At 36.0% G+C, this 22,302-nt stretch overlaps 2 protein-coding genes across 2 annotated transcripts in view; one reads left to right on the top strand and one right to left on the bottom strand.

The window, feature by feature from the left end:
* CCDC73 (coiled-coil domain containing 73) overlaps nucleotides 1-1,243 on the top strand; it is a 93,828-nt gene extending 92,585 nt beyond the window's left edge. The window contains 1 exon segment of the mRNA XM_012649625.1: nucleotides 970-1,243. Coding sequence (XP_012505079.1) covers nucleotides 970-1,191 — 222 coding nt within the window. The 3' untranslated portion in view covers nucleotides 1,192-1,243.
* Nucleotides 1,244-1,585: 342 nt separating this feature from the next.
* Nucleotides 1,586-20,993, bottom strand: EIF3M (eukaryotic translation initiation factor 3, subunit M). The gene is made up of 11 exons (XM_012649626.1): nucleotides 20,837-20,993; nucleotides 18,173-18,305; nucleotides 16,548-16,686; nucleotides 16,155-16,278; nucleotides 15,897-15,991; nucleotides 9,033-9,116; nucleotides 7,998-8,097; nucleotides 7,292-7,373; nucleotides 3,219-3,362; nucleotides 2,241-2,301; nucleotides 1,586-1,776 (listed from the first exon to the last, which is right to left on the bottom strand). The coding sequence occupies exons 1-11, from the start codon at nucleotides 20,876-20,878 to the stop codon at nucleotides 1,656-1,658; spliced, it is 1,125 nt and encodes a 374-aa protein (XP_012505080.1). The 5' UTR covers nucleotides 20,879-20,993; the 3' UTR covers nucleotides 1,586-1,655.
* Nucleotides 20,994-22,302: the final 1,309 nt, after the last annotated feature.

The raw sequence follows: 22,302 nt of genomic DNA on the forward strand, positions 1-22,302 counted from the left end.
TTTTAGTTGTCCGATAAATTTCTTTCTATTTTTAGTAGAGACGGGGTCTCGCTCTTGCTCAGGCTGGTTTCAAACTCCTGAGCTCAAACAATCCGCCCTCCTCAGCCTCCCAGAGAGCTAGGATTACAGGCGTGAGCCACCGCGCCCGGCCCAGTAACTTATTTTTAAAACTTAATATATTCTCTTTGAATAAAAGATTTTATCTGGGAATCTATCTGAAGACAAAGATTTTTTTCATGAAAGTAACTCAAACTTATGTTTGATGGGGATACAATGGAAACAACATTCAGTAGTAGGACATAGTTTAAATCATCACACATCCATAAAAGGGAGTATTTAACAGCCATTGACAATTGTTTATGAAAAATTTTAATGAGCTAGGAAACTGCTCACAGAGGAAAAGGCAAGATATAAAATTCTATAGAATGATCAAATATGCTAAAAATAGGGAAAAAAAGACTAGCAGCAAACAATACCAAATGTTCAGGTCCCTTTGGGTAATGGATTACTAATGATTTTTAGTTTCTTTATACTTTTTTCTATTTTCTAAATTTCCAGTATTATCAGAAAAAAAAAAACAAAACCTTAAAATGAGTTATTTTTTAACAGAGTGTTAAAAGTATGACCCAATGCAGTGCCTTGAAAACAGGCCAACTTCCAAATACCTCATTGCTCTTTCCTGTTTCTTCAACAATGGTGCTCTGAGGCATGAGAGGAAATATGAAGTAAAAGGTAGTTTTTATACAGTTTATTTCAGTTATATATTAGAGATTTTGAAGAGCTACTACACAAGCCTGCAAATTCACATCGTATAGTTTTCTGGTGCCAAAATTACTAAGGTTGTTGCAAATCAGCCAAGAATATGGTGGCTTTATCACATAAACATAGTAACTGCAGAGGATTCACAGATTTTCTTTGAAGTCTTTTGTGTAATAATTTTAATGGTAAAACTAGTTTGGTTTTTCCTAGGTGAAAACAAAGCCTCTGAAATCAACTCTGCTACAAAGCCATTTTCAGGCAATCAAGAATAAAGATACTACTGATTTGGTGGCCTCTTCTCCTGGTGAAGATGACTGGCAGAGGCTCATAACAAATCAAATAAATGAAACTGAAAAGTCACTAGGCTTAGAAAATGACAACCAACCTAAGAAAAGAAAAGCCGAAGAGATGCTGGAAAAAACAACAGATTAACTGAAATACTGGTACAGTTTTTACTAGAATGAAATGACTACATTACATTTAAAGCTTTACAGTTGTCTTCATTTTTCCAATCTTTTCTGATGTGATGAAATTACTTGTACATCATGAGTTCTAAAAACATTATTTGCTCTGCAAATTTGTCATTTAAGAGAGCTATCCTTATATTTGCAGAGTTTGCTGTGAGCATCCAATACTCTTTAAACTTTTGTCTTCCCACCTGTATGTCTTTAGAGAGCTTGTTGCTCCTTCAATAGCCTCCCTTACAGAACACAACTTATACAAGACAGACATTGTGACCTTTTGTAACTATTACTTTGTATTCCCCAGAATTTGTGATTTTAGTTAAATTTGAGACAATAAATGTCCAGACTAGTCAAAATTTTAATTAATAATGTTTTACTATGATTTAGGGTTTTTTTCCCCCCAAAAAAGAACAAAATTGTATGCATAAAAATTCATGTATCAGAAAGACTCAAAAGGCTGTTTTTCACTTTGTTCAAGTTTTGTTTCCAGGCATTAAGTGTGTCATAGAGTTGTTGCCACTGCTGTTTTCCAAATGTCCGATGTGTGCTATGACTAAAAATTGAAAAATAATTAAAAACAAAATGTTAGTCAACCTTTTATCCTCTGGTATTCTAATATCCTACACATTTGAATCTAGTTAAAAGCAAGATTATACATAAAAGACATAATTTAGAATTTTAAGTGAATTTAAGAGTTAGAAGCTCATTTTTAAAAATTCTTTTTACCACACTGATCCCAAACCAACTATTCTCCTGAACAACTATATAAAGCAGATACAAAAGTCATTAGTATTCTAGCCAATGCTTAGCCATTAAATGAAATGTGCTGGAAAATAGGACTCTTTCATTAAATAAGCTAATCACATTCAGTCTGAACTTTAATAAAATTATGATAAATAGCAACTATTTAACTACAGTCAACTGATAAGAACACCACCTTGGTTCTTTAAACATTTAAGTGAAATAGTCAAATTAAATTGTTCTATAAGATGCTGCAAAGTATTAAATGTCTCTTACCTGACAACTACTTTTCTCTGGGTCTGATCAATTTTGCAGTAGACCATTTTAGTTCTTACCGCTGGAAAAAAGTTTTACATGGTATGTTATATGGACAATTTCCAAGAAAAACAGCTAAGGTATAAAACTGACCAACTAAGCCACAATAAAACTTTACACTGTTTTCCAACATTATTTTACAAACTGACTGTTGGACTCTAATAAGCAAAGCAGTATGATGCAACTAAGAGGAAAGTCACACATTTGTCTTATCTTTATTAATATTACATAGTTTTTACTAAGAATTCTATGTGTTCTACCCCTACTATTTCATATGAGGAAAAAAACTGACTTCTTAATAAGTTTTTACTTCTTTATAGGACTGTTTGAGACTTAGATCATTAGAAAAAAACCATGTCAATGGTTCTGTACATTTTATTATCGTAAAATAATAAAGATATATAATAAATATATAATAAAGATATATAATCCCAACTTTCAAACTTACAGCTCAGGAAAAAAAAAATCCCTGATTAACAGTTAAATCACTTTGTAATTGCTGGGGAAGAAGGTCCTGTTTCTAGACTATACATAAATTGCTAATGGTTAACATCTGCAGGTCATTTACTATGTGCCAGGCACTGGGCTTTACCTGCATTCATTCATTTAATCCTCAATCACAGATGAACATTCCTGTTTCACAGAGGAAGACCTGGTCTCGAACTCAGGTCTGATGCTAAAATCTGTGCCCTTATAACCACTATGGCATATTACCTAAAGGCCTTTGATTTCAAGGGATAGAACAAACACCACAAACCACACAATTTAAATTTCCATTCAACTCTCACTCTACTACACATGTATCTGCTAATTAAACATAACATATTTGCTACAAAAGAATCTCTGTTAGCATAAGGCTTAATTTCAAGATAATATTACTATGTTCACATAGTAGAAGAGAAATTCTAGAAATAAATGAAAATGTTCTATCTGCCTTACCATCAATAACGAATGCTTCAACATCATCAGCTCCAATCTGAAGTTCTTGCTGCATTGTATCAAAAGAAATTTCTTTATTTTCCACTGCCATTCCCATAAAAGTAAGTAGTCTCATTTTTGCCATATTCTGTTCATGTAATAGACCTAAATAACATAACAGTGAAGCCTGATGAGTATCCATTCTAATTAGTCAAGACCTATATACTTATATCTCACGTTAAGTTATGGAAATTACTGTTTGAGCACTTATACAGGATAATTTTGCCAAAATTTCTTATACTTACAAACCATAAACTGACCCCACAATGAAGTTATGAAGTATTCAAAATTATTTTTCCAGAACTATATTTCTTTATTACTAGTGCCATAGGTGATAGGTTCAAAGTTAAGAATGGGCTATAAAATTATTTTTAGGCCCTAAAAGTTTTGTATATTTTATATTGTTCATAGTCATACATTTTAGGAGACAAAATCTACAAAGTGCATTTCATGAGAACATTTTTTATTTAGTGAATCACCTAAGCTTATTTTCACAAACAGCTTTTCATTTAAACACAAGCCTTATCTACTTAGCGGTTTTTCTGTGTCACTAGTACTGGTAAACATGAGGTTTTAAAATATTTTCATAAACATTTTTAGTTATGAAAACATTCCATTTTGCTTCAGGTCACTTTGGATTTAATACTTAAAAATTAAAACTGACGAAATATGTTTACCATTTAACATTTATAGGCCAATATGGTTAGTACAAGATAAAATTAAATAGTACCAATAACCGTGAGTGATACTTGTTCTTCATAAGGCAAAAGCAGAAAATTGTATAAATAATTCAAATTTTGCATTATAATTTCTGATGAAACATACTATTACAATTATTCAGATCACAATTTGTTAAGCATTGAAGGAAACTTAAGTAATAGTTCTGATCCTTTCACTTTAAAAAACAAAACTGAGGAGCAAAGAGATTAAATGACTTACAGTCACAGTAGGCAGTGCTAGATCTAAAATATAAGTTCAATTATAAAATAAAGAACTATAAAATGAAAAAATTTATAAATCCTAAATATCCAAATTATAACCTGGTCTAAAGCAGAAGCAAATTATAACACATTATCATATCTACTTGTTTTGATGCTAAATTAATTATGAAAACGAGTTTTTAAAACTAACCTAGAATTTTATGTTCCTTTTCTCTGAACTTTCAAATTATGTGAAATTCGCAAATAATCAATCATGTGCCCTCTAATAATTCAGAGCTTCAAGTCCGTATTGTTAAAAAAGTTATCTAAGCACTCCATAAATAAATTTGAAATTTATAACATTCATATATTAGTGGAAGACTGGGGCAGCCCATTAATATAGGGCATGATCATCTATTAATTAGCAGTAATTATGATACAGGCTTCCTATTTGGCACAGATTCAACAAAAACATGATCATCATAACTCAAATGAATGAGGTACACAACTAAGTATTGCTAACTGGGTTTAATGGAAATCTACAAGCATCAAAAAATCAATTAGTGTACATTAACCCTAATTAACAAATGCAAATTAGATTCTGATTAACTTTCTGAAGCAAGAAGGTAGCAACTGGATAACAGCAGATTACATGTGGACATGTTAGGGCAATTCAGTTGACACAAGATAATGCTATTGTTGGCCCAAGTTGTCAGTGTTAATGAAAGAAAATGTTTTGACAAACCGATTGCCACCTGTGGAATCTTGACATTTCTAACCAGACTTTCAGCTGTAATAAATGTCTAGATATACATCTAAAACCAAAAATATATACATTTAATAAAATGCTTTTGGGAAAAGCATCTTACATAAACAAATTTCTAAGAAGATCATTAATTTGCATAGATATTTAAGAAACAAAAGGCCAATGAGGGAATTTGATTTCTAGTTAGCACAATAAATTAGCAATGTTACGAATTTTTTTCCTATCAGAGACCAAGTGTTAAAGATTCTCTCAAAAATTCCTTAACATTCCCAGTTCTATGGACATATACAGTTCTCTTTCAATATGATAAAATGATAGAAACTCCTAAAATTTCTAAGATATGATTTAAAATACTCTTGAAATTAAAACTTATCAGAGGAATGAAGACTATTTCTAGAATGAATTACATAAAACCATTATCTATGTTACACATGGAAACTTGATGTCTAAAAACACTTCAAATCAATGTTTAAAGTCATTTTAAAACGGAAGCAAATTTAAAGCCTTTAGGACTCTTGTTCTGAAAAAATCAAACTATCAAGTCAGTGAAGTATGAGTTAAAGACTCGCAGGAAGCTGTGCTTTGTTTCCTAAAACTAGAATACTACCTTTAAAGAGGAAGTCACAGTGTGCTGTGTCATATTTCAATTTTAAAGTTATAAAAAATCTAATTTTATGGAAACATTTATTCATTACTAATATGTCAAAACCTTAATGCAGTAATAAAAAAATGTGCATCATTGAGCAATTTCTGCATTGTCACTGACCCGTCTTAAAATGCTGCAATATAGAAAACGCAATTTTAATGCATGCAATAGCTTATGAACCAGTGCTCCTTTGAAACAGTCAATTACACATCAATGGGGGAGTGTCAAAGTGTTAATTACTACTCCTTTTTCCTTGGTGCGTAAATAATAAAGAGGTTGCTGACATTAACATTCCATCACATAGCTTCATGCCACATAACAAATTAACTGGGACAGAATGTGGTTTTCTGGGTCTAGTGCACCTGGCAAAGCATTCTATACTAACACACTTGCATCTACTTTATCTTGGTGTATTTCAAATGCCTTATTATGTTCAGAGTAAGTCAATCTTCCCCAATTCCTGTGGCTGCACAAAATTTACAGGTGACAGGAATTAATGATTACAAAGTCAAGGACTAAGTAGAATCAAAGTAGATTATAATTATACTCTTCATCTATATCTCAAACAACCAGGAAGACTAAGAATTTAATTTTAATATGGAAAATACAATCAACATCTAATGTATTTTGATTTTCACCTAGTGGGAAACAAAGCACTTTAGTTTCACAGTTGACTTCACTGTCAAAAACTGGTAGTTTTAGAACATTTAAAACCTGTTCAAGTGCAGATTTTCTAAGTTTTCTTTGTAATTTTAGTATGTTAAAAACAAGCTCCAGAACATATGTTAAAATGTAGAACATAAATGTTCAAATGAGGTTTGCTCAATGAGGATTACTAAGATTCAATTTGGCGAACATGTACTCAACTCTGATGTGCTAGACAAAAAAAGGCAAAGATAAAAAAACTAAGACTTACCATGCTGTCTTCAACAAACTGTAATTAGGAAAGTCTCTACTATATCAAATTACTACATCTCCATTTCTAATTCTATCTTTTAGATTTAATTAGCAATGCTATATGCTTTTGTTAATGGGGGGTCCGGGAACTAAGCATAAAATACCATATTAGAAGGGGAAAAACTGTTCATCACAGTTTCATGACTACAACTTAAAAAAGCACAGAAAATACAGATCATTATGCACCTAAGGAACAAGGTCTTCTATAAAAAATGACTTGAAACAATAACATTTAGCTTAATAAAGTGCCTTTAATCATCAAATTTTATAAGCTCTTAAAAAAAGTACTTTCAAAAGTCACCATTATGGATCAAAGTAATGGTGAGCCTTTCAGTTGCTTTTCTTCTCCCTCCCCCATCCCGAAATTTTAAAAACACATACATCGATGGAACTATTTCTACCTGAATCTCCTCCAGGCACCTGATTCCTGCTATAACTTTACCTATGTCAAAGAATCATGATAAAGAAGAGCTGGAGAAAAAAAAAGGCCCAAGTTATTTGTTTCATACTCCTACTTTCATTGCTTTCTGTCACAAATGCTACCTCTTACACCTTCTCCGTTTCTGATTCCCAGTTGATTCTAAGTAATCTTTTAAACTGTCCACCTATGTGCTGTTCTACTCCACTTGTAGGGTAATCTACTAATAAGGCCACAACCATTATCTGCTGGATCTCACAGTGCTTAATAATTAGAGAGTAGTGTGTTCTCATCTCTATCCCTTAAAGAATAAAACCCCAAACTTACCAAGTGAATCAATGAAGTCTTTATTATTCTGATAAAACTTGACATATGATGCCAATTTAGCACTCACAAAAATGGTTAAAAGCTATACAGGTAAGAGAAAAAAAAAAGATACTATCAATACAGAATCAAGATTTATACTCAAGATATTTTAAAGACACTGACTCCTAACAATAAAACTCTGTATTTCTTTTAGTGCAGAAATATCAATCTGATTCATCAAATTACCACTCAAACCAACTGCTTTCACATGGCTCACTTTAAAAATGAAATAATCAGTAAACACAGTGAGCTCTAAATTATTCGCACTGAAAGATGGTGCTTAATGGCATAGTCCAAGTGGAAAATAATCCAAAATGTATTTATTCTTGCACTTGAAAAATGTGTTCATGTGTTTTTAGATACCAGATTTAGCTTCCTAACTGGGGCTACAGAGAGTAAATAATAAAAAGAAATTGGTAGTATCTAAGTCCATAACGGCCATGCAAATGAGGAGATGAAGGAAAGGGAGGAAGAACAGGACTGTGTTCAGTGGTTGGAGAAAAGCTAGTCCTGAAATATCGGTTCTTGAAATAAAAAGAATAAATAGTTCCTATCTTTCTGGATCTCTCCAATAGTCATTTTTATTAATACAAAGAAAAAGTACTGTTTTCAGTTACGTAAGATTTAGGAAAAGAACATCCTTCACACTAAAGGATAAACTACTTACATCATGAATAAGCTCGCCTTCCAAAAACTTGACTGGTTTCAAAGTAAGAAGGTGGTCAAAAAGAAATGCATTTGGATCTTTCAATGCTCGTACAATACACCTTAAATTGGAAAACAAAAATGCAATCTCACAGTTTTGAAATCCTAGCTTTTCACTGACTTTTTGCAAATCACAAAATATATTTAATTCAGTAAAATATCCAAGAATCCAATATATACAGCATTAAAATGGCCACAGGGGTTAAGACAGGCCAGTAAATCCATTAATAAATACCTGTAGATAAATTACAGCTGTACAGAAAGAATAGTAAAAAGCAACAGCACCATATGCCAGACACTAAGTGCTTTATATGCATTGTGTCTCAGTTATTCCTCACAACAACCTAAGACACACACAGTATTATCCTGCCCATTTTATCTATGATGAAACAGACTCAGAAGAATAAGTAACTTGTCCAATAATAAGTACTAACTTGGCATGGAGTAAGAATGTGAATGCAGGTAGTCTGACCTCAAAGTCAAGGATCTTTACTACTAACTACCCTTTTTACCAACTCATCGTGTGTAGGTCCACATGAAGCGATACCCCAATGAACAAGTTTCATGATACTCATTTCTCAGATTTAAAAAACTGATCCTGTTCTTATATTACTAGTTAGATCTAGGACTGTTTAAGGCCCTTTATTCTCATTAGCAATGGGCTAATTTCTGGCAAGCCACCAACTTTCCATCTACATGCCTTAGTATTAAGATAACTGATCCAAGACTAGGTTCTACTTCTTAGGTTGGGATCATCATCCCTACACCAGCAATACCCCATATAGTAAACATGCTGCAGCTATTTCACATGCAATCGATGGTTCTTCCAGTAGCAACGCCTGGATTTTAGTATCGACATTAGAATCACCAGAACACACACTATCAAATGGCTTTGCATCACTGGTGATTGCAAGCATGATTTGAGTGATATAATTTAGTACTGCAGCTAACCTCTAAGTTGCTGACAAGCCCTCATTAGAACAATGTTTAACTTTACCTGTGGGCATCAACTCGAGCCTGGGAAGCATTATCCTCCGTGTAACTTCCGAGCAATTCCACCATAACTTTTGAAGCAGCGTCACTAAAAAGAAGTACTGCTTTAGGAATCTGAAGTATTTGTTACTGCCATTCATTCATTTAAAAACTTTTTTTGAGATAGGATCCCATTTTGCTGCCCAAGCATGAGGGCAACCTCGAACTCCTGGGCTCAAGTGATCCTCCTGCCTTAGCCTTCCAAGTAGCTGGCCCTACAGGTGTGCACCGCCATGGCCGGCTAATTTTTCTATTTTTTGTAGGGACAGGTCTTGCTATGTTGCTCAGGCTGGTCTCTAACTCCTGACCCCAAGCAATCCTTCCACCTCAGCCTCCCAAAGTGTTAGGATTATAGGTGCAAGCCACTGCACCCAGCCCAAAGATAGTTTTTAACTGCCAGGTTCTATGCTGATGATACATTCAATAGTGACTAAAACAGACATGGTCCCTATCTATAGAAAAAGTCACGGAACTTTCCTTTTAGTAGAAAAGACAGACAACTAAGGAAAATAACTAATGAGTTTGTGCTGTGAAGGCAGTAAGTGGTGATGTAATAAAGTAACAAGGGCGGAAAACTGAAAGAGGAGGGCTACTTTATATAGTGTGAGCAGGGAAAGTCTCTCTCTGAGGAGAGGACAGGGAAGATGAGACCTAAAGGATACAAAATATCCTTTTACATCCTTTTCTTGGCCATGAAAAAGCCTGGGGTGGAAGGTGGGTTAAGATACCTTTCCAGGCAGAGGGGAAGACCAAGTATAAAGGCCCTGGGTGGGAAAAAAGTTTTACATGTCCCAGAAACTGTTTGGACAGCATACATCAAGTTGGACTAACACTGAATATTTAAATAACTCTACTTAAGATTTCCTTCCAATTAAATTATCCTTAAAATTATATAGATGATCAATTTTCACTACAGAGAAAAGGGTAAAATTAATTAAATGCATTCAATTTGTACTCTTAGAAATTTATCTTCATCCTTCCTTATTTCCTTTAAAGTGATCAATCTTTAGCTCATAAAAAGTATATAGAAAGCTTTGCTAATTAGAAAAAAGTTTGATTTTTCTTTTCTAAAAACACTTTTCCCCCACATTTGGATTCAACCTGGGTAAAATCAGTAGGAATTGTATCATTTAAAAAGCTAAATGGTATTCTAAAACTTCTTTCAAAACTAAGGTTTACTAATATATAATTATAGACATGGCTAAGTGGTAAGCAGCATCTTAAATATAGTGATATAAACGCCAGGCTTGGTGGCAGGCACCCATAGTCCTAGCTACTCAGGAGGCTGAGGTGAGAGGATCACTTGAGCCCAGGAGTTCAAGTCCAGCCTGGGCAACACAGCGAGACCCTGTCTCTAAAAAAAAAATTAAATAAATAAAAACATTGTGATATAACTATGAAAACTTAGAGAAAAACTTCAAGAAAAACCATGTTTTACTCATCGTTCATTATCTTGTTCCAAACCACAAACAGACACATGTAATTTTCCAGTTTTAGCAGCCACAGTATACTTCAGTCTAGCACATATTATCAGCTAAAGAAATCTTTTTAATTCACAAAGATCAGATAAAATAATATTTTTAAAATTTCAAAATATTAGGGGGTACAGATGTTTTTGTTATGTGGATACCTTGTATAATGCTTGAGTCGGGGCTTTTAGTGTGTCCATTACCAGAACTGCGTTCACTGTACCCAACAGGTAAGTTTTACCCCTCATCCAGATAAAATAATTCATTTAAAGTGAAGAGCATAGTATGTGACATATATAACAGCTCAGTTATCCCTTAAAATGCATGATACCATCTGCACTCATCGACCACCAACATAAATAAAATCATGAAGGGGGAGCCTGTGAACGTTAAAACATACTTTCTTAACAGGTGATGCAAATCTCAGAATTCTATTATTTAAAAGTAGAAACAAATATTTTATGTGTACTAAAGAAGAAAACAAAATCTTAGAATTTACATCAGCAGAGTAACAGAAATTTAGTGTTTAAATAACTATTCCTCTTCCTGTTCCCTAATGTGGGCAGCACTTAACCACTCAGTGCCTATTACGTGCTAAAGACCTTCTGGGGAATACGAGACCCAGGTCACAGGCTGAAATCTTGAGTGATACCAGCACTTAAAAAGGAGCAAAGAAAGAGTAATTTGCAAAGGTATCTGAGAATGAACAGCCAAAGAGGTTGGAGAAAAACAAGGAGGGTGGTGTCACACAAGTCAAGAGAAGAGTTTCTACGAGGGAAGAGGTACCATGGTCACATGCTGCTGAGGTCAAGATGATGAGGCTCCTTGCCTTCATTAAGCCTACAACCTCGTTTTTAACAAAGGGCATTAAATGCTAGGATAAAAGTAGAAGGTGCTGTAAAAGGGAGGCAGCTGCCCTAAATATGAGAGGGGTATTTGAGGCACAGATGAAAAGCTGAGTGTAGTAGACCATTTAGACCAGGGTAGGTAAACTTTCTATAAAAGGCCAGAGAGTAAATAATTTTAGGCTTTGCTGTCTATATGGTCTCTGTGCAACTACTCAACTCTTAGCAAAAGCAACTATAGACAATATATAAATAAATAGGCATGGATGTGTACCAATAAAATTTTACGGGCACTCAAATTTGAATTTCATATATAATGTCCACATGTCATGAAATATTATCGTCTTTCTCAACCATTTAAAAATCATTCTGAGCTTGTGGACCATACAAAAACAGGTACCAGACCCTGGTCCAGACTAGAAAAGAGCATGGTGTTTTTATACCTGGCACAGGTTCACTATGTCTAGGGTGTGATAAGCAAGAGGAAGGGTGTGGCACGTGTATGTGTAAGAACTAGACAGAAATCGAGAGAGGGAATATTTATATAAACCAAAGTTTTTGTATTCTGCCACTGCACCATCCAAAAATGGCAAGATGGTCTTCATCACATTTACCATGCTACAGCAGCAGGTCAGAGCTCATGTTAGAAAGGCCTTGTATGCCATACTAAGAATTTTATACTGTATCCTAAAGAAAACGAAAACTTAAAGAATAATATACTTAAATATGTTTCAGAAAAAACTGTGGTTGCACAGTGCAGAATACAGAGAAGACCACTTCAAAGACTGTTGCGACAACCCAGAGAATTGACAATGATGGCCTGTAGAGATGTAATCACTGAGGAGGGAGAAAAAAAACCAGACTTGGCAAATAAACAAAAGAGAGAAAGGCATCAAGGATGTCATGGAGATGTCTCCCTTAGGCAACAGCCATGCCATTTACTGGTAAGGAACATAGAGACTTAACTTGGAGAAAATGATACATTCCTTTTAGTCACATTGAGTGAAGGCACTTGTGGGCCACAGCCAAGCAGAAACAGGTAGAAATCAGTTGGGCATAAAGATCTGAAGCTCAGAAGAGAAGCCTGAGTTACAGTCATGGATTTTCATTCCATATGAAAGAGAAGCCATGTGAACAGATAAGATGACCTAGGGAGAGAGCAGAGTGAGGGGAAAAAACGTCCAAGGCCAAAATCCTGAGCGATATCAGCATTTAAAGAAGCAAAGAGAGTAATTTACGAAGGTGTCTGAGAATGAACAGCCAAAGAGGTGGTGTCACCCAAGTCAAGAAAAAATTTCTATGAGGGAAGAGGTACCACAGCCACACTCTGCTGAGAGATGAAGAGAAGAGTGTCCACTGGACTGTATCTGTTCTTAAAAATGAAGGAAGCAAAACTCGAATACAAGAAATTAACTTTTCCCATCAAAAACTGGGAGAAATTCACGGTTTTTACACTTGCAGTGCTTTAAAATATTTTAATCTGAATGCTTTGGGAAAGGCGTACACTCTCTAGTTCAAACTACTACTTCCTATTATCTCACATCTCTGTCTCTTGTAGCCACCGCTTTTGCCAAATGTTTTTTTTTCCTAGAAATAGTCATTCATTCAACAAATATATACTGAGTGCCTACCAGTGTTACATACTGTTCTAGTAATGAAAGAAGCAAAGTCTCTGCCCTCACTTTCTAGTGGGGCCAGACACTAAACTTTAAATATACAGTATGTCTATTAATAGTAAGTGCAAAGGAGAAATAATGACACAGGGATGGGGGAAAAGCAATGAGGGGGTGGGAGTACCACCATCTATACAGGTGGCCAGGGGAGGCATTCCTGATGAGGTAATAATGGGCAGACTTAAGAAGGGAGGGAGCCACATGGATACCTGAGAGAAGTGGGCTCTAGAACAGTGCTTTGCCTTTCACTCTGAAAGAAGCCACAGGAGGATTCTGAGTGGAAGGGAGACATAATCTGATCTTCCACATTAAACAGAACAGACTGTAGCGGGGACAAGGACCAAAACAGGGTCTGGTTAAGAGGCTACTTCAGCAATCAAAATAAGAAATGATGGTGGCTTAGAACATCTGCTAGCAATAGAGGTAGTGAGAAGTTGGCCAGTTTAGATTTATTTAGAGTTGACAGGATTTGCAGGTACATTAGATGTGGGATACAAGACAAGGAAGTCAAGGGTGAACCCCAGGTTTTAGTCTTGAGCAATGGAAGAATAGAAACAGCATTTCCCTAAGTTGGAGAAAATAGAAGAGGTTTATAAGGAAACATCAATGGCTCACTTTTGCAGATGTCAACTGTGAGATGCCGTTTTGAACATCAGAATGGAAACATTAAATAGGAATAGACTTCTGGAGTTCAGGGAAGAAACAGAGGAGGTACAAATTTAAAAATCATCAACCTATATAAGGTGTTTAAAGGCATGAGACTGAATGAGATCACTTAAGGTGGCAATGGCCCTCCACCAGGTGCCTGGGGAGCATCTGAAAGTGTACGGGAGTTGCTGTGCTGACCGGGAAGCACAACCAGCATCGAATGGGGCATTGCGGCAGTGAGGGTAGGGATGCTAAGTGTCTTGCAGTGGACTTAACAATCTAGCAATGCAAACGACCATCCCCTCCAAAAATGCATTTGGCCCCGAGCCACCTCCACAATGACAGCAAAAAAAACCCCCACAAAACAACAACAGGAAATGAATGTAATAGAGCAGAAAAAGTTCCAGGACTGAATTACTCCAATGTTCAGAGTTAGGGAACATGAGGAGGAACCTACAAATGTCGAGTTGTGAATGAGGTAAGGAAAGAATCAGACAAACAGAGAAGGCCCCCAAAAGCCAACTGAAGAAAATGTTCCGAGAAGGAAAAAAGCGATCATCTGTGACAAACGCTGCAGATATTTTCTAATATGTTAACCTCAGGACATACCTAGTAGAGAACAATGAGTACTCATGTCCTATCTCGATTTCTCTGAGACTTTGGAATTCTTTAGAATATTACTTTAGTTACTTCCCTTCTACACCGAACAGACTGAAGACTTACTAACAGCAATTAAGAGAAATCATCCAGGGAGTAGTTATCATCTCTGATAAACATGAGACATTCATAGGGAAATCACGACACCCGTCATTTAAAATTACTGTGCCAGAAAATCAACTAACTTCTTAAAGGTGAGCTTAAAAAACTAAAAAGGATAGGGAAAGGAAGAATAATATCCAACACACACTGTTTTTTCAATAATGACACCATCGTTTTAAGAACTTTATATGTACATTATCTTGATTTAGTTGACAATCTTGAGGTAAGTACTATTACTATTTCCACTTTGAAGTTGGACACTGAGGTCCAGGTATGTTAAGTAATTTATTCACGGTCACACAACAAACTGTAAACCTAAGATCTGAACCCCAGCAATCTGACCCCACATCCTGCACAAAGTTTGGATTAAAATGTGGACTCCTTCTCTCATAGTTTTTACGTCTCCAACAGTTTTATGTCATCTGAAATGGTTTTTGTTATAAGATACTTACTCTTAACACTTTACTGACAACTGGCTAGAATGCTGTCACAAGTATACCAGCATGTGACAGTGTCCACTGTGTCAGGATGAAATAAGCTATAAAGGCAAGATCCCCTGCTATCTTCTTTTATGACATAATGTTCCAACTTTCACAACAAAAATACAAACGTTTCCTCTTGTATTTTAATTTAAATGGTCTGGAAAAAACTTACATTACTTCATCTAACATAAGAGAAATACACTAATCTTCCTGATCCTAATGCATTAAACACTCCAGCAGTAAAAGCCAGTATAAAATTTATACAAGAAAATGAAACTGAAGACTATTACTTTTTCTGAAAATGTTTAACCACTATGTGCAAAGAGAAATTGAAAAGCCAGTGCAAAAAGCTAGATGTATCCTTTATCACACAAAACAGCACTAATTCCATAAACTGGGCCAAACTTATCATCTGGCAGGCATCTTAAAACTGGGTATATGGAAGAACATTTTGGGCATCAAGTTTTTTGGGTTGAATACAAGACTTAGAAACCCAGGACCTTGCAGAAGCCCAATAGGTACTTACTTGGTATAGTTTACTGCAAAATTTCATGTCAGGGGCATTATGTATATAGGAGACTGACTGTGGTAACTTTTGATTGATAAATCCTCATCACCATTAAACAAAAGTGGTAGCACTACCCTGTACTAAGACATCGAAGCACTATTAAATAACTTAGTCTAATGTCACATATAGCTTTGGGATTAGTAATCATACCATTTTTAGAACAAAAGCAAGTTTTGCTTTTTAAAAAGTTTAAAGATGGGGAAAACTACTTTCATCTTTATAGTTATCTTTAACTCAGTAGGCAAATTTTACAGAAATAGATTTATAGCAACTCCAGGAAGAACAAAGTAGAGCAAATTACTGGCCCTACTTGTCTTTAAAACATCCCGACCTACTTATTTTATTGCCTGCTGAGTTGTAAGTTAGTTCATTACTTCTGAATTACCTTTTCTTGCAATCCACAAGTGCCTCATAAAGTAGTCTTAAAAGGGTGTGTTTTTTTTCAGTGGTGAGATTCCAGTCAGAAATCCATTTTCTAACCTATGATGAGATTAACAAAAGGAGAAAATTTAGTAGCACAGCTCAACATATTTTCACAATTTAAAAGATAACATTTAGAATAGACATATCTGCTAGTTATTTTAGCTATAACATAAAAGTACGTTTCTTATAAACAGAACAAGTATTCCACACAGTAACTCACCTGATCCAGCTCAGTTGGAATGTACTGGATGGCCCCACAAGATGCGGCCACTTTAATGAGGCTGCAATATACTGTATATCTTACAGGAGTATTCTTGTCCATCCCATGGAAAAGGTTGCTCAGCCTGGTTAACAAATAAAATAATACTTGAGATTAGCGCCACGGCATTAAGTTCAGGTTGTCTGCGCTCACAACGTACCTGTGGCAGGTACTATTAATAACTTCGTATTACAAAGGAGGGAACTGGGGTACAGAAGGTTAAGTGACTTGTCCAAGGTCACAGCTAATAAGAGCTGACAGTCAAGTTCCAGAATTCCTGCTTTGAACCATTAAAAGTTAGTGACAGGAAAATAGCCCCTTAAAATACCAAGCCTCTTTCAGTTCTTAACTTACAACTGCAGTCTCAGAGACGGACGTTCACCTTCGCGAAATTTGACCAGCTTTTCACACAGGCTTTCAATCAAAGCTTCTTGCTTGTCTGGTTCCAGGATCAAGAGGAGGGAAACCACGCTGTTCATCACACTTTCAACATCTACACAAGTATTGATAACACAATCAATAATGACAGTACAATATTCAATGTGTCTTCTTAAATAAGCATTTCCAGTGTTTCACACAACGAAGACCATCAGATATAAGATACTTTAAAAAGATGTATTTCGGCTACCATAAAACAGTTCTAGAGGACTGATATTTTTCCTTCCATGGAAAGCAACAAAAATATAGTGTACATGAATTCAAATTAAACTAGCTCTGCTGCATAGCTAAACATTTGGAGAGCAACTTGTATGATATATTTTATTAACGAGGAAAGCAATTGTTACCTTAAGATTTGGTTTTTAACTAGTAAAATAGATACTGATTTACATGTTTATGTACACCAAACACACTTTCTATTTTTACTGTCATGATATTCAATCATGTGGCAGATTCTGGCAAGGTTTTAGGTAGGATGCTTTCTCAATTAAGGAAAACTTCATATATACATATAGAAAATTATTTAGAAATTAAAGCTGTCTATCTGGTTGGGTTACTCATTTTCAAGTATTATAAATATTAACCATATCCCAAGTTTAATCCCTGATTTTTTTTAGTATACTGTCACTGAAGCAAATACCCAAGTTTAAGCTATAAACCTTAACTAGAGATCAGGACTCATAATTTTTGAAACTTCCCATTTTATCTTAATAAGTAGGAAATAACCTAATAATAAAATGGCTTTTAGATTACTTAAAATTATATACCACTTGATATTAATCTAAACCTTATGAACAGGAAAGAGCTTTTTTTCCCCTTTAGTTCATTCTGAAACTATCAGCATTTAATGTGTGTAAAAAAATTCAGGAAATAAATGTACGTGATGTTAAAAGATGTTTCCCCAAAACAGGCTCACTTAATAGGTAAAACAGATTAGATAAACTGAAAGCATGTGCAAAGATAGGATTAAAAACAATACTGCCTAGACTATAGTTAACAATATATTGTATACTTCAAATAGCCAGAAGAGAAGAACTGGAAGGTTTGAGGTGATGGATATCTAATTACTCTGATTTGATCATCACACATTGCATGCATGTATCAAAATATCACATGTACCCCAAAAATATGTACAGCCATTGTGTATTAATTTTTTAAAAAGTCCTAAGATCTGAAATTCAAAACATAAAAATATTTGTGGGTCTGTGGGTTTCACATCCACAGATTAAACCTTGGATGGAAAATATTTGCAGGGGATGATAAAAATATTACAATAAAAAATACAGTAAAACAACTATTTACATAGCATTTATATTGTATTAGGTATCATTAAGTACTTGAGAGATGATTTAAAGTATATAGGAAGATGGGCACAGATTATATGCGAATCCACAGGTTTTAGTATCCACTGGGGGTCCTGGAACCAATTCCCCCTCCATCCAACCTTGGATACCAAAGGACAATTTTGTAATTCACAAGAAAATTTTAAAAGTAGATTCTTATTATTAGTAAGGAATATTAGAAAAAATTAAAAACAAAACCTTTATCATCTTCCTTCAGACATACATCACAGGCTTCAATAATTTGAGCTAAATCTACATGAAGTCCACCTTCCGCATTCTCTTCTGAGATCTCAGCTCCTTTAGATTTCAAATAAGCACGAAGCTCAGCAGCCTGTTGAATGAAATAGGGTTACTATATATCTACAAAACTGACCATGAACAAAACACAAAATCTCAACCCATTCTGTCCTATTTCTCAAAAAATAGAATGCAGATACTGTACTCAACAACTACTCCAAATTAGGTTAAAGAATTCCTCTCTCACCTCATCTTTGTGAAACCGCACAGGACCCAAAGGTTTTTCTCCACAAGGCCCAGTGGCTTCGTAAGACCACTACTGCTTATGTGGATCACCTTCAGAATTTTTCTCATGCCATCTGTACCCTGCTAGACTTCCACTATACAGCAAAAACCTTTCTAAAATAACTCAAGAGGTTTCCACGGGGGGCGGGGGGATAAAGGGGGCTGTTGGGGAGAAGAAATCAATCTGACTTGGTAAATTTAACTTTTTTGAAAGATATGAAAATATTTTTGGCTCTCAAATGTACATATAAACACAGCTATTAGAAAAGTTAGACACTACCTTGGCAAAAGGGTAATCATTTGTTAATTAGGTATTTGAGAATCTACTTCAGACAAGCATTTTGGGAGATACAAAGATATAAAGATAATGTCTGTGAATGTTGCTTTAGAATAAAATATTTATATCAAACTGATCTACTATGTAACCAATCTCTTAAAATGCAAAGTGAGTATCTGGGTCAAAAAGCACCTTTGGTCCTATAAAAACACAACTACGTACCACATTCACTCATTCGGACATTTCCTACCCTATTGCCTATACATAATATTTAATAATTTTCTTTTGGCAACTTGTTACTATGGCAGCCAAACAAATTCAGATGGTTTTAAAGATAATAAAATGAGGTGAAACAGGCAGACGAAAAAATACCACAAGTAAATGCGCATCACGTTTTCTAGACCAAACCAAAAAAATCCTGGTGGAGGCCATTAGATTTTTAAACCCCAAAATACGTTTAGTTACCTCAGAAATATATTAAACCTATAGCTCGGATGGTACTATCCTTTCAGATTAACAAGAACACGGTAATTTCATACAGGAGTTGGCATTATAAGCAAGATTTCAAAAAAACCCCACTGTCACCATGTCAGGGAGAACAAAAATAACACTGGAAAGCATGCTTCTCTATGAAGGAAACATAAAATATGGTCCAATAAAGAAAAAAGGCACTGGTCCACCTTCTGCTTTGTAGACACAAAGCAAATTTTTCTAATAACTACTCAATTAACAGTTTATTGTTTTTATGTCATCCTCACTGGCCACAAGTGCTTGTGAAGCACTATAAGCAAAGGAAAACAAAAAAAAGATTCAGAACTCCATTTCTTAATTCTAACCAAGCTGAGAATGTGACCAAAGTTAAATTCCCGAAGCAATCACGTATGTCCCTGGGAAAGGACTGCCTAGTGTGATAAATCTCAAGAACAGAAGCATAAACTAAGAAATGACACTTTAAAATATAGTAAATGACACATTTTTCCATCCCCAGGTACATTAAAAAAAATCCAATACTTTTTCAGTAACCTAATAACCAACTGCTGGTAACATGCTTCCATTCCAAATCAGTTTTTGTTTTGTTTTATTTTTTATACCTTCCTTTCTATCTCTGCTTAACTCCCTCCCTATCACTGAAATTTTTCCTCTTTTTTCATTTTCCCTAACTTGCTCTTCAGGGCTGCAGGACTGCATTTCTACCACGGGAAAAAAAAATCGCTTCTGCAATTCTAGAATTTACCTTAGACTTGTAAAGACATGGAAACCAAAATTACGATGTTAGTGGACTAGCAGAAATAAACAAAGTGACAAATTTAGGACTTCACAGAATAGTTTTCAGCTATACAAAATTAAAGAATATTATTTCATGTTTACTTTAACCCCCACCAATTAAACTTTTAATTAAACTTTTAAACTTAAAAATGAGAAACATCAGCTTTGCGTACCAAAGAGCAAACCCCAAACGGGAAATTTAAAACTATCAGAAGGATCCACCAGGTGGATGCTTTAAAGTACATGAGGGTGGAAACGACCACCTTTTCTGGATACAGAACAACTCTTGCACTACTACTTGCACAAGTAGTACTAGAAAGCACAGGTCTACATATAAAATACGGGTCACCTTCGCCTTTGTGATCGCACAACAATAAAACCATTTTGATCTTCAGTACAAAATTATTTTTCCCTAGACTGCTTATGCCGACTACAGATTCGCCTCCTCCCACTCCGGAAGCGGCTGCATTTCGGGGACGGAAGCAGACACCATTCCTAATTAGTCAAAAAGTACTATATCGTCAGAAGTGACTCCAGACTGGGAGAGTCCCGACGCCGACCAGGAAGCTGGCCGTGGAGTGTCGGGGCCCACGCTGGGACCGCCGGCCGGCTTGCTGGTTCGAACCGAGGCCAGGAACGCGCGCCCGTGCCTCGTGGGAGACAGCTATGGGTCTCCGCCCCGGAGCCAGCTCCGCGAGGCGGCGTCCCGCCCGCCCGGCCCAGGCTCGGCAGAGGTCCCTCATACCCCCGAGGCATCCCCAGCCCACCCTGGCGGCACCCGCAGCCCGGGAGCACACCTGGTCTTCTTCACTGATGTCGATGAAGGCCGGGACGCTCATGGTGAAGGCCCAGGAACCGCGGACACTCCACTCGCAAACCACGCCGACCGGAAAAGGGAGCGCTGCCGCGCGCCTATCCACACAATCACTTCCGGGTCATTCTGCGCGGGTCCTGGCAAGCCAGGGTCTTTGGGACGGGCGGGGCCGGGAGAGCCAATCCTACCGCGCGCTCTCTCCGCGGCTGGGGGCGTGGCGCGCGCTTGGGTGGGACTCGGCGGAGGGACTTGCTGCGCTTGGGTTCGGGGAGTTTCTCGCGGCCTGTGGTTTCCTGGAACTTGTAGCTTACTGTCTTTCGCGTTACCCCCGCTCCCGCGCCTCCTAAGTCCTTCTTCCTCCTGAAATTTTAGGCTTGTTCGGTCGTGCCAAGTGCTGGTGGGTTTGTGTAGGAACTGGAACTCTCATAGACTGCTACTGGGAATGTGAAATGATACAATTACTTTGCAGAAGAGTGGCAGTTTATTAAAAAGTTCAACATATACCCATCATATGATCCAGCTATTCTACTACTAATTATTTAGCCCTCAAAAATAAAAGTGTATGTCCATACAAAGATTTGTACACGATGTTTATTGCAGCTTTTAAAAATAATAGCTTTATTGGGATAAAATTCCATATCATAAAATTTACCCTTTTAAAGTATACAATTCAGTAGGTTTTAGTACTTTGGCAGTTGTGCAACCGTCACCACTATCTAATTTTAGAACATTTTCATCACTCCAAAAGGAATCCCGGTACCCATTAGCAATCACTCCCCATCCGCCCGCTCTCCCAACACGCCCCACCTCCCCACTAACCCCTGGCAACCACTGCTCTACTTTCTGTTCTATGAATTTGCCTTTCCTGGACATTTCATATAAATAGAGTCATAAAATATATGGCCTTCTATGTCCGGCTTCTTTTACTTAGCATGTTTCCAAGGCTCATGTATGTTTTAGCATGTATCAGTCCTTTATTCCTTTTTATTGCTTAATAATATTGCATTGTAATGGATATACCACATTTTGTTTATCCATTCATCAATTGGTGGACATTTTGATTGTTTCCATTTTGGCTATTATGAATAATGTTTCTCTGAACATTGCTGCACAACATTTTGTGTGGGCATATGTTTATATTTCTCTTGGGTATATATATACCTAGGAGTGGAATTGTTTAGTCGTATGGTAACTTTTATGTTTAGCTTTTTGAAGAGCTATCTTCCAAAAATGCAACAGCTTTATTTTTAATGGCCAAAACCAGTAAACAACCCATATGTTCATCATCAGGTGGATGAAATGGATAAAAAAAATTGTTATATATCTGTGTATTGGACTACTACTCTGCAATAAACAAGGGTGAATTATTGATACATGCAACAACATGGATGAATCTCAAAATAATTTTCCTGTGTTAAAGCCAAACATATACTGTATGATTGCATTTAT

This window comes from Propithecus coquereli, unplaced genomic scaffold (assembly GCF_000956105.1).
Source record: "Propithecus coquereli isolate 6110/MARCELLA unplaced genomic scaffold, Pcoq_1.0 Scaffold30, whole genome shotgun sequence".
Taxonomy (NCBI): Eukaryota; Metazoa; Chordata; class Mammalia; order Primates; family Indriidae; genus Propithecus; species Propithecus coquereli.